Below are 12,507 nucleotides of genomic sequence, written 5' to 3' on the forward strand. Positions count from 1 at the left end.
CTGTCATGGTCCATAACCTTAAAGGGGGAGCCTTTTGTAAAGCTACCCGTGCGTTTGTAGATAGCGTTGGGGGACACCCGGCAGCATTTTCTAGCCTGAGGGTTATTTATTGTTGGGAAGAAATGCTTTGAGAGTCCTTAGTGGGTACACTAAAAAATTATCCTGGACTGAGCCACTCATCGGCTATTGCAAACAAACCACAGAAAACCCCCAAACACAACGTTTTTTTGTCCTCTTTCCCAAGCTCTGTGCCAATTTGTCTTAAAGACCAGCAGTGATGTGTAACTCTACTTACATATCCCAGCTGTGAGGCCAAAGTATTAGACCCGAATTGTGGAAACTTTGTTCATTTAAAAATTTGATTATTTTTTTAATCTGGATCTCCTTCATTGCTTCCAAATGGAAGCATAAAATAACACTTCTGTTCTAACTGGTTTGGCTCAGTGGATAGAGCATTGGCCTGTGGACTGAAGGGTCCTGGGTTTGATTTCTGTCAAGGGCATGCACCTCGGTTGCAGACTCGATCCTTGGCCCTGGTCAAGGTGAGTTAAGGGAAGCAACCAACTCATGTGTCTCTCTCTCACATCCATGTTTCTCTCCCTCTCCCTCCCCCTTTCCCTTACCCTCTCCCCCTCCCTGTCCCTGTCCCTGTCCCTGTCCCTCTCCCTCTCCCTCTCCCTCTCCCTCTCCCTCTCCCTCACCCTGTCTACCTCTCTCTTCCACTCTCTAAAAATCAATGGGAAAATATCCTTGGGTCAGGATTAACAACAACAACAACAAAAAAAAAAACCACTTCCTTCCTCTTTACACATTTCATCCCTAAACAAAACCACGCTGGCAATCCCATGGGATGGCCATTAATTGCCGCACAGTGTCCTGGGTAAAAGCCATAGTCAGCATTAGCTTATTCCTTCTGGTGTATTCCAACCACATTGCAAGCTCCTCCCTTCCATCACCAATTCTTGATCATTTGTTTAATCTATAAAATAGATCCCACAATGGCATAGACTCTTGGGGACTCTCTAGATAAGCCAGTTTGTGTCAGGGTCAAGATCAGCCATAAAGACCATTCCGACTTCCTAACCCTAGGATGTGAGCCATAGCTCCCCTCCCGCCCCCGCAGCCCAGCTCTGCATCCCTGAACTTGTTTCCAGGCCCTTTAGAAGGGAGAGTGTTTTCCTACTGAGGAGCAATCTCTGCTGGTCCCTGGGCTTGCCTGGATTTAGTGATTCATACTCACACCTTCTCCCTCAACTCACCTGGGTGCCCAAGTGAGTCACTCCAGGGCCGCTGTCCAGCCACAAAGGGGCAGAGTGAACCATGTAAGGTCGCCCCCCACCGTATTGTGACCTTTGAACTACTCAGCTTCTGTGCATTCTATCTCCTTTTGAATTGAGGACACAGGGTGTGACAGCTTGCAGCAGTGAGAACCTGAAATAAAAGATCAAGAAAAAGACATTAAGGGCTGGATTAAATTATTGTCGGGGTCAGAGCCAAAGACGGTAATTAGCTATTGATTAATGGGTGGTGGTGGATTAAAATCCCAAAGAGGACAGGAATCTGAAGATTCCTCTGAGGCCAAGACAATGAGATAATTAGAACGGCGATAGTAGCTCCCATTTACCTACTGGTATATGGCCAACATTCAAGTTTCTGGTTTGGGCTGTGGGTATTCAAAGGCTTATAATTAATAATATCTACAGTCAGAAGTGTCTTTTCATGTTCCAGTGACGAGCATGTGTCATGATTATCCATGTGTGAAAGAGGTTGGGAGTCTATCTTTTCCAAAATAATGACTCACACGACAGAGTAATTATATTTTATTTTATGACCTGAACAGTAGCAATGCTACACTGGCAGCTTCCCCGAGGCAACTGGTGAATCTCACTTAACAAATGCCTACGTTAGGAGGGACTGTGAGTTCTGGACTTCTCCACGCTGAAGGGAAAATTAAACAATGGACAGCAAGATAAAACAAACAAAAAAAATGGAAAACTGATGTCTGACAGGGTCTGCATGTTGAAATTGAAGACAGAATCCATTCGATTGGTGACTCCTGTTCTCATGTGTGGCCCATGTATTCCTTCCGGCCTCTTGGAAGGTTTGAGTGGACCACCTGGGTTTCCTGGCAGCTCTACTCTTCATTATTGGTGGAACTTTGCAACACAGATGGGGGCGGGGGGGGGGGGGTGGTCTTCCCGTGCCTCTGTTTCCCCTTCTCATAGGGAAATCAGCAGTACCTCCTTCACAGGGTTGCTGTGGAGTTGTATGAGGAAAATGCTTAGTAGAATGCCTGGCACACAAGTAGTAAAGTTTAGTTATTACTTAACAGTCCACCTGGCTGCCAACCACAAGCATTTTTTTTTAGAAGGATTTATTTATTTATTTTTATTGATTTGAGAAAGGGAAAGGGAGATAGAACCATCAATGATGAGAGAGAATCATTGATGGGCTGCCTCCTGCACGCCCCCCACTGGGGATTGAGCCCACAACCTGGGCATGTCCCCTTGACCGGAATTGAACCTGGAACCCTTCAGTCCGCAGGTCGATCCTGAGGACTGAGCCAAACCGGCCAGGGCTACAAGCATTTTTGAACTCAGCACTTTAGGATGAGCTAAGGCGCCAGTGAAGTGTTGAAAGGGACTTGGATGCTGCCTTTTTTTTTTTTTTTTTTTTTTGCCTGTGTGGCCACAGAGAAGTTACTTAGCCTCTCTGAGCTTCTATTATTTCCATGCTTGTAAAACGAAGGTTAATAACATGCCTCCCAGAGCTCCTCTGGGGCTTGAGATAACCCATGCAGAGGGCCTGGCACCTGGTAGTAGTAGGCAAGCAGCAAAATTTGGTTTCTATCCTCTTCCCCCTTCCACTGGGCTTGAATGGAACAGGGGAATGGCATGGGTTAATCAGAGTTAATAGGGCTTCTTCCTGATCTTCCTCCCAACCCCCAGTCCTTACCTCACCCTTTGTATACTTACTGTTATCTTTCATCTCTCTAGCACCCCTTGGCCCCTAACCTGATCACTGGCTCACCAGCTTACTGCCCTTTCATTCTTTCAAGTATCAACTCTGGCCCTTATCACCCATCTCAGGAAGCATCTCATAACCCTGATAAGTTAAAGACCTTAAGGCAGTGGTTCTCAACCTGTGGGTCGCGACCCCTTTGGGGGTCAAACGACCCTTTCACAGGGGTCACCTAAGACCATCGGAAAACACATATATAATTACACTAGAGGCCTGTTGCACGAAAAGATTCGTGCAATAGGCCATCCCTCCCCCTGGCTGCCGGCACCGGTTTTCCTCTGGCACCCAGGACCCAGGCCTTTGCTCCGGCCAGAGCTGCCTTCAAGCCTTCGCTGCTCTGGCCGGAGCCACCTTCAGTCTTTGCTCCGCCGCTTTGCGCCTACATATGCAAATTAACCGCCATCTTTGTTGGCAGTTAATTTGCATACCTCGCTGATTAGCCAATGGGAGGCACAGCGAAGGTATGGTCAATTACCATGTTTGTCTATTATTAGATAGGATATTGTTTTTGTGATTAATCACTATGCTTTAATTATGTTCAATTTGTAACAATGAAATTGGGGGGTCACCACAACATGAGGAATTGTATTAAAGCGTCACGGCATTAGGAAGGTTGAGAACCACTGCCCTAAGGCCCCAGACCCATTTAATAAAGCCCTTGTCCTTTCCTGAATAATGTCTTTTCCCATCTTTGTAAGCTCTCTCCCTTAAGGGCCAAACTCTGTTCAGTGGTCATTGATGAACAAGAGAAGGAAGAAAACAAGAAACAAAACACTCACAAACTTTAAGATCTGGCTCAATTATATTTGCCAGGCGTTTTATTTTTTCTAAAAACAATAAAAAAAAAAAATCAACTTTAAAAAGAAACATGTATTTAAATAAAAAAAAATTATGCGTTATACAGATTTTGTATAATTGCTATAAATGTCTTATTAAAGCTATTTACATTTGCTGCCTATATTTACACAGCATAATTGGGTAAACCCAATTGAGATTAAAAAAAAATTATTTTAAATACAAATTTGTTAAAGGATGCAAGCATAAAAAACGTTATTTTATGCCCAAAGTTCGGTGAGGCAGTTTACATGATGGCTGAATCTGTCAGTCTGAAGACCCAGCCACGGTTGTGCGGTTTGCACTTTACCATGCAGTTGCAACAAGTTCGTGTCTAATGAACTCTGCGGCTATGCCAGGAGGAACCTTCTCCCATACTTTTCCTCAGTCACATGGGAGAAGCCACGAGGGATTCCAGTTCCTCCGGCCCCTAGGTCAAGTTTTATGCACAAGAGTTCCGTAGCTGTTCGAGTTTGTGTTTCAACTGTTCCCGTCGCTTCCGCAAGAAGTCCTTTTCGGAAAGGAGCTTGTGCTCCTCCCCTTGGATGGCCAGGATGTAGGCGGTGGCTTTTTTAAGGATAACGACCTTGGGGGCCTTTTCGTTGTTTTCCAACTCGGGGATCTGGTCGCGCAGGGCAAAGAAGCTGCGTTTCAGCTCATTCCTGCGCTGGCGCTCCAGGACGTTGTGTGTCCGCCTCTTGTCGTTCTCCTCCGTGTCCGAGGACCTGGGGCTGGCACATTTGCGGTTGTTGCTGATCTGTTTCAGGACGCGGCCACTGTCCAACTTAGCCCTCTTGGCAGGGGGATAGTCCTTCCTGGTGACGGGGGGCGCCGCGTAATTGTGCTGATGCGTGGACACATGGCATCTCTTAAGGACCAGCGGGCTGTGAGGCGGTTTGCTGTGACTTCCCGAAGAGGGTGACCCTGATTCTGACCTTTTGGCGGAGGGCTGCCTCTTTTCCACAGAAACAACATCAATTTCTTCCTCATCCTCTTGTTCTTCCTCTGTCAGAAAGGAAACAGAAATCACCTGGTTAGCGACAACACTGCCTTCCTTAACCAATGGCTACGTTCAATGAACGCGATGGAAAGATAAGGCATTATTACATGAGGAAGGACCAAAGTTATCCCCGGAGAACAAACTAGCCAATCATCCCTGCTCTTCCTCCCAGGAAGGCAGAATGACAGCTGGGTTTATGGCACAGGTAAGAAAATTACCATTTACCAGGATCCCACATGGGTGCCAATTCTTACCTAAGACTTAATGAGGCTTTGGACACACCCAGAGCAAAGCACATTCCCAAGCACCTCCTATTTTTAAGGGACTTTACCAAGAACCCATGTTGCAAAGGAGAGCTGCAAATCGCTTGCTATGAATTTAGCAACTCCCTATTTTACTGGAAGTGCGAAAAGAAAAAAAAAAATCTTGCAGCTTTGCCAAAAGCCCTAGGGGATAGGGGAAGGAAGAAAGTTCAATTTGGGGAATGGAGCTGCTTTTAAATGTTCAAAAAAGAAGCTGAAAAGATCCCAAGTTCTCAGGTCATTCGCCCTGAGGCACTTTCACTGCTCCGAAGCCCCAGGTGGGAGGGGGACCCCTGCCTGCCCTGCCCACAGCCCCTCTTCCTAGATCTGCAGTCCATTAAATTCCAACACTTCTCAGAAAGGAAGAGGGAGGCAATTCTTTCCTTCTCAAAGACATCAATCCTCTTAATCTCATTCACACTTCCCCCTTCCCCCTAGGGCAATTAAAATGCTTAAGAAAGGTAAGAGGGAGTGGATTGAGTTGCAAGATAAACCAGGAAGATTTAAAATCCCAATGAAATTCCTGAGGGGTGGGAGGGAAAGGAGGGGGCTGGCCACTAAGGCGGTCTTAGGGGAAGGGATGGGAGGGAACAGGAAAGCCCAGTGTTTGGGGATGATGGAGCTCCCAGATGCTTCCAGACCTGCCATTTCTTTCCGGAATAGAAGAAAAGAGAAGGGACGGCGTCAGCTGAAGCGGCCAGCTGCCTTAGCCGCCAACGAGAAGGAGAAAGATAGCTAGACGTCCCCCCTTTGTCAGGCAGGCCGGGCTCCCACTTACCAGAGTCGCTGCTGGTGGTGGGTGGTGTCTCCTCGTGGAGTGCCAGGGGCTCGGGGCTGGCCCGTGGGGAGGAGTCGGTGGAGGAGAGCAGAGAGTCCGAGGACGGGGAGAAGGCGGGGGAGTCGGGGGAGGCGCAGGGCTTGGGCGAGCTGCTGTCGTTGAGCGGGTAGGGGAAGACCACCGAGGGGTCGATGCACTCGGAGGCGGCGGCGCTCAGGTCCTGCAGGTACAGGCTGGAGGTGGAGCAGGCGCCCTGCCCTCGGGCGGGGCTCCGGCTGCCGCCGTCTTTGCGCGCAGCCTGGTAGGAGGCCAGCTTCTCCGAGACCAGCTTGGCGGCGGCCGAGAAGCCGCTCCACATACAGTCCTGGATGATGATGTTTTTGATGAAGGTCTCGTCGTCCGGGTCGCAGATGAAGCTCTGGTTCACCATGTCGCCTCCCAGCAGCTCGGTCACCATCTCCAACTGGTCGGCGGTGGAAAAGCTGCCGCCGCCGCCATCGTCCACCTCCCGGGGGGAGAAGGACGCGAACGCGACGTAGGAGGGCGAGCAGAGTCCGGAGCGGCGGCTGGGCGACAGGGGCGGGGTGGGCAGCAGCTCGAATTTCTTCCAGATATCCTCGCTGGGCGCCGGCGGCTGCAGCTCGCTCTGCTGCTGCTGGTGGTAGAAGTTCTCTTCCTCGTCGCAGAAGAAATAGGGCTGCATCGAGTCGTAGTCGAGGTCATAGTTCCTGTTGGCGAAGCTGACGTTGAGGGGCATCGCGGCAGCCTGCTACAGGGGGCACACAAAGGGGGGCAATCTTGAGTTAAGGGGGCGTCTAGGCTGGTGCCTCACCCCGGCGCAGCGCGCGCCACAATCATGAACCACTCCCCTTCCAGCGCTATCCCCCCCAAAATGGGCCAGTGGCTGCCGGGGCGGGGGCCCCAGGAGCCCCCTTTCGCCCTCCCCGGGAGACCCCCTATCTCGGACACATATTTGGCGAGCCAGCTGCGGAGCGCCAGGGGGACTTTTGTTCCCCAGGAGCCGGAGCGCAAAGCCTGGGATTCAGCCCCGCGGCTGGAGAGCGATGGAAATGGGCTTTTGGCCTCGGGAAGAGGCCAGGGGAGGCGGCGGCGGGGAACGCCATCCGCCAAACCGAAAAGTTTTGCCGCACCTGGAGGAGAAGGCGAGCGGCGCTGCGGCGGGAGCGGCGGCGCCCCTTCCCCCGCGGGGGCCTCCGCCCCTCCCTGCCTCCCTCTCCTCCTCCGCCATCCCCACCCCCAGCGCGCCCTCCCTCCCTTCTTTGCCAGCTTTTCTTCTTTTCCCTCGCCGGCTGCTCCGCCGCGGGCGTTAACACCCCCCGGGCCCCCCATAAATTAAAGGGGTGCATCAGAGAATAACAGAGGCGCCTCCCTTCAACGCCCAATACGGCAGCGCAACTGCGCCAGAGACCCTGCTGCGATTCTGCGCCCGGAGCGGGGGCGCCCTTCCCTGCGGCCGCCTAGGGTAGCAGCTGTTCGGAAAAAGCCCGGCTCCTGGCAGTCCCTCCGCATCTCGGGGGCGCGGGGACCCCGAGGCGGCCGGGGAGCCAAGGCTGGATTCGGAGGTTTGCCCTGGTTTTCCTAAGTCAATGAACGCAGGAGAATCGGACACATCCCTGCCCTAGCCTTCCCTCTCCGCCTCCTGCGCCTCCCCAACACCACGTCCGAACAGCCTGGTACGCCAAGATATTTAATCTTATTATTCTTTTTAGAAGCCAAAATGCCAACCTATGAGGAGCAGGGGACGAATTGGAAACGCCGGGGGAATCGGCGGGCGGGACGCGCCGCAGTGTCTCCGGCTGTCAGAAATGCAGTAAAAAAAAAAAAAAGGGGCTAAAATTTAAATGCCCTTTCGGAGACGAAGAAAAGTCAGCAGCTGCGGCGCTCTCTCGATCACACATAAGGACAGTAATCCTTACTCCAAGAAGCTCGAGATGCAAAGGGCTTTCTGCTCACCACGAAGCATAGCTTCCCCCCACACACCCCCAAAACCAAAGCAATTAATGCAATAAAGCAGGAATGTTCAGCCCGCTGGGCTCTGCGTCAATATCCATTGGCAAAAATCTCCAAAGGCTTAAAAACACACACACACACACACACAAAAACCCCGCACACCCGTTTTCCCTCTGCTTTCCATCCTCCCATCTTGACAACTCACTGTACCCCATCCAGTTCTGCTTCGGTCCCCACCCCACCCCGACCTCCCACAACTACTCCGAGAAGTGTCAATAAGACCGGGATGGGAGAGAAGACACCCCAACTCGGGTATTGGACTCATCACATCAATAAAGCGGTAGAAAAAGAAATTAAAACACAAATAGATCCGAGGGCTTACCGGGTTTCCCACTCTCCGAAGGAAATCCAGGTTCCAACACCGGGCAAAGAGCGCCTTTCGGAGGAGCGGGTCGTAGGCAGCGGCCCGGAGAAGTGTCTTCCCAAATAGATCTCCGCTCCTGGAGAGTCGCGTTCTCTCTCGCTCGGGTGTTGTAAGTTCCAGGGGAAAGTGCCCGCCCGCTGCAATGGGTAAAGTTTTCGTGGATGCGGCGAGGGTGGCGGATCTCTGGCAGAGGTCGGCGGGCTGGGTGGGGAGAAGGAGGAGGCTGGGCCGGAGGTGAAGCCCCGCTCTCACTCCGGATCTCAGCCTGAGCGCCCGGAGCGCGCCTCTGCCCGCCCGGCTCGCTAGGCTCACTCCGGCTGGTCGCCCGCTCGCTCCCTCTGCCTCTCGCTGGAATTACTACAGCGAGTCCGATAAGCCGGCTTTTATAATCGGGGTTACTTCGACCCCTCCCTCGGTCCTTTTTCCCGCCAAGCCTCGAATGGCCCTGCCCTTGCCGAGGGGGCAGGGGAAGGAGGAAGGCGGCGGCCGGGACCCGTGAACCGCGGAGGCTGCGGCAGCCGCAAGAAGCGCAGCCCGGGGGTTCTCGGTGGGGCAGACCCTGGCCTATAAAGGGCCGGTGGGCGGGGATTCGCGAGCGAGGATCTTTTTTCTCTCCCTCTCCCCGGCTTTGGGAATCCGGGAGGGGCGATTGTGCAGAAGGAGGGCAGGGGAGGAGACTGAGCCTTGCAGCCCAGCACTCTGGTGCGCGGAGGGATCGGATGTAAATAGAGTTAAGTCTTTGCATGAATCAACTGAGCGCGCCTTCCATTTTCTCTCGCCGGCGTTCAAACCCGGTGCCTTTCTCTGCGGCTCCTCCGGCGGCGCCGCGCTCTGCTTGACAGTTTGACAGGCCGCGCACCGTCCTGCGAGCTGAAATCATCGCAGGCGGAACAGCTGAGCTCTCGACGCTGAGAACACACCGTGTGCCCACGGCCACGACAGGCACGTCCTGGGCGGCCGGGCGCTTCCCTAAGGCTGGGGAAAGGGCAGCCCTTGGAATGAGTCCTGTGCAGAGAGGAGGAAAGAAAGGGTGTTTGTGGGCGCGCGCAGAGTGTGTGCGAGGTGTTAGTGTTGATGGGGCCAAGCGATAAAAGGTAGAAGGAGGCAAACGATGCCCGGGATTATTAAAATAACTCCGCAGCGCACTGCCACGTCTGCTTGGAGAGCGCGCTATGAATAAATGCCCATTGCATTTGTTGGGAGTGTTATGCTTTCTGTGTGGAGAGCTCTCTCTATAGGGTGCCTTCCGCCAGAATGAACCCCCTTGTACTCCCCACCGCACCCCGTGCCCCTCGGAATTCCAATTCCGCAGCCAGGTTTCAGGAAAATCCCATTGGCGCCCGTGGCTCAGGTTAGCACCAGTCCGGGGCTCCCAGGTTTGGGGGAAGTCAAAGGCGCCAGACGGGAGAATATTGGGGAGGGGTGGCCAGAGCGGCCAGACCGGACCCTCCAGAAGGAGGGTGGGGAGAGGCGAGCTCGCAGACCTTGCCTGGGGTATCAGAAGAGACCCCAGTGAGGGAAACCGTTAACCCTTTCCTCTTTGGACCAACCGGACGTTTAACTTCCTTTCCGAGTCTTCTTTTCCCTTTATTATTGGAATCATGATCATGCACGAAATAATGCATTGGTGCTGATCAAAGGAGAGGAGCCAAGTATTACTTCCCTGGGAGGGGGAGAGGGGCGCGAGCCAATTGAAAATTGGCCGAATTTCAGGCAGGAGTAATTTGCTAGTTCAGTGCCCCTACATTTTTGTTCTGCATGCCATGGTGAAAGTTCGCATGTATAACCCGCGTACATCTATGTACATTTCATGTACACGTCAACCCAGAATGCTGCCCAACACGACATATGATTTGTCCTCTGCCTGAATGGATCTGTATTTAATATTTAATGCACATTCGGTCGCAATTTGCGATTTGGCACTATCCTAGGCGCAGTGGTCGGCAAACTGCGGCTCGCGAGCCACATGCGGCTCTTTGGCCCCTTGAGTGTGGCTCTTCCTAAGCCTTAGGAGTACCCTAATTAAGTTAATAACAATGTACCTACCTATATAGTTTAAGTTTAAAAAATTTGGCTCTCAAAAGCAATTTCAGTCGTTGTACTGTTGATATTTGGCTCTGTTGACTAATGAGTTTGCCGACCACTGTCCTAGGGCATTAAACACAAAGGCCATCATCTTCCCGGCCCGGTCCTTCCCCCAAAGGCATTTTAAGTAAACTTTTCCACCTCTCACCCCACCCCACCCCCTTTCCATTCCAAAACAGAAAAAAAAAACAAAATTTGGAGGGGGGGTCGCGCGTACGGTGTGTTTGTATTCAAGGTAAATTATTAGCCACTGAGTTTGCAGCTCAGCGTTCGATTGTTAAGTGAGTAGTAACTTCCTCCAAATCAGGCGCGCAGCACCATTCAGCTTTGAGGATTGCAAACTGCTCCAGCCTCCAGGCCTTTGCCGCAAACGCGGGGAGCCACCAATCCCTGGTCACGGTTTTGCTGCCAAGTATTTCCCCCGCCCCCCTCCCTCCCCCCAACTCCGGGCTGCCCTGGCGCTTGGGTTTGCGAAAGTTAAAGTAAGTGTGCCCTCTACTGGCCGTTGAGATCACCGCGGCAGGCTGACCGCCGAGGGCTGGGGGTAGGGTGGGGGTGGGGGTGGGGGCAGGGGCAGGGGCATCCGGAGCTCAAGGGTTACAGTGGGGGGAAGGATCCCGAGGCTCCTTCACATCAGTTTCCAGACGGTTCTTCCGAATTCCTGCAGTTGGGCTGCAGAGGGGCGGGAGGAAGAGGGATTCCTGCAGGGAAAAGCGCTCCAGAGGCGGCTTTTAACCACAGAAGCGGCGGTAAAAATGGACCCATCACTGCTTACTGACCATGAGCATGGCCCTATGGAGAACGGACGTTAATTGTGGGACACGTGAGATAATGAACGAGTACGCACACGGCGGGGAAGATGCCAGCAGGCTTCTAACTCAGGGAAGCAAACTTCAGCCCATCATCTTCTAACTCCCAACTTTTACAGCAAGACACGGGATTGACTGGGGGAGGGGAGGCACCTTGGGCCCGGATGGGAATTTGGTTTTGCTTATTATTACATATTAATTTATTTTTAATTGGGCTGGTGAGCGGTAGAGAGCTGGATATCTTGATAGTGATGGGGGAGGAACATTGGAGAGCTCATTGAAAAAAAAAGTGTGAAGGACCCTTTTAATTAAGGGAAAGTTTTTATACTTAAAAGACGGGGCGATGCAGGAGGAAGTAAAAGTGGAAGGACTGTCCATAGTGCGCTCAGTAGGTGTGACTACTGCAAGTGAGCTCTTATGATGAGGAGGGTGGCCGACAGTGTCTGATCATGGAGATATCTCCTCCTCAGGACATTTTGGCAACAGGGGATCCTTCCGGGAAGAGGCCTCTGAGGGTGGTTCCTCAGGAATTTGGCACCTTTGGCATTGCTCTGCTGGAGGCTCCACAGGCACAAAAAACAGAAAGGACAACACCCCCCAAACCACCCACCCACCACCCACCCACCTCCAAGGTCGGTGTAGCTTGACCTGGGAGGGTAGTTTCTGAAAATGGCTAAAGATGGCAGATGCGCCCTATCTTCCGGTGGGAACACTAGGTGAAGTCAGCCTGCTGGGGACCTGTGAACCCCAGGAGATAGCCGGCTTGTGGATTCAGGACTCAACCTCCCTCATTCTCCACCAGGCAGGCTGGTGGCAAGCTGGTGTTACTTTGAAGTCACAGCTTGGGGTGTTTTGTGCTCCCAAACAAGGTAGGGACCACCTCCTTTAACAAAGGAGGAAACAGAAAATCAGATCACAACCAAGTTAAGGGACTTCTCTTTTTTTCTTTCCCTCCCTTCTTCCTTCCCTCCCTCCCTCCCTCCCTCCCTCCCTCCCTCCCTCCCTCCCTCCCTTCCTTCTTTCCTAAAGAAATTTTAAAGAACCATTTGACCTAGAATAGACATTTGCTGAGTTAAGAAACGGCTGAGGTGATTAAAACTAAATAATATTTGAGATGACCAAAGTGATCCATAGTAAAAGCAAAGATGGAAAGAGAAGAAATCAAGGAACAAAGAAAACTAAAGGAGTTTCTAACCCTGACCACCCAGTGATAGTTATTGGAATTTTTTTTTTAAAAATATGTTTTCATTGATGTTTAGAGAGGGAGGAAGGGAGAGGGATAG

The 12,507-nt window shown here is 52.0% G+C and overlaps 1 protein-coding gene across 1 annotated transcript; it reads right to left on the reverse strand.

Annotated features, from left to right (window-relative positions):
- Positions 1-3,811: 3,811 nt before the first annotated feature.
- MYC (MYC proto-oncogene, bHLH transcription factor) lies at positions 3,812-8,683 on the reverse strand. Its single transcript, XM_036337663.1, has 3 exons — positions 8,289-8,683; positions 5,936-6,704; positions 3,812-4,860 (listed from the first exon to the last, which is right to left on the reverse strand). The coding sequence occupies exons 2-3, from the start codon at positions 6,690-6,692 to the stop codon at positions 4,298-4,300; spliced, it is 1,320 nt and encodes a 439-aa protein (XP_036193556.1). The 5' UTR covers positions 6,693-6,704; positions 8,289-8,683; the 3' UTR covers positions 3,812-4,297.
- Between the last annotated feature and the right edge of the window lie 3,824 nt (positions 8,684-12,507).

The sequence above is a fragment of the Myotis myotis genome, unplaced genomic scaffold (genome assembly GCF_014108235.1).
Source record: "Myotis myotis isolate mMyoMyo1 unplaced genomic scaffold, mMyoMyo1.p scaffold_m19_p_16, whole genome shotgun sequence".
NCBI lineage: Eukaryota > Metazoa > Chordata > Mammalia > Chiroptera > Vespertilionidae > Myotis > Myotis myotis.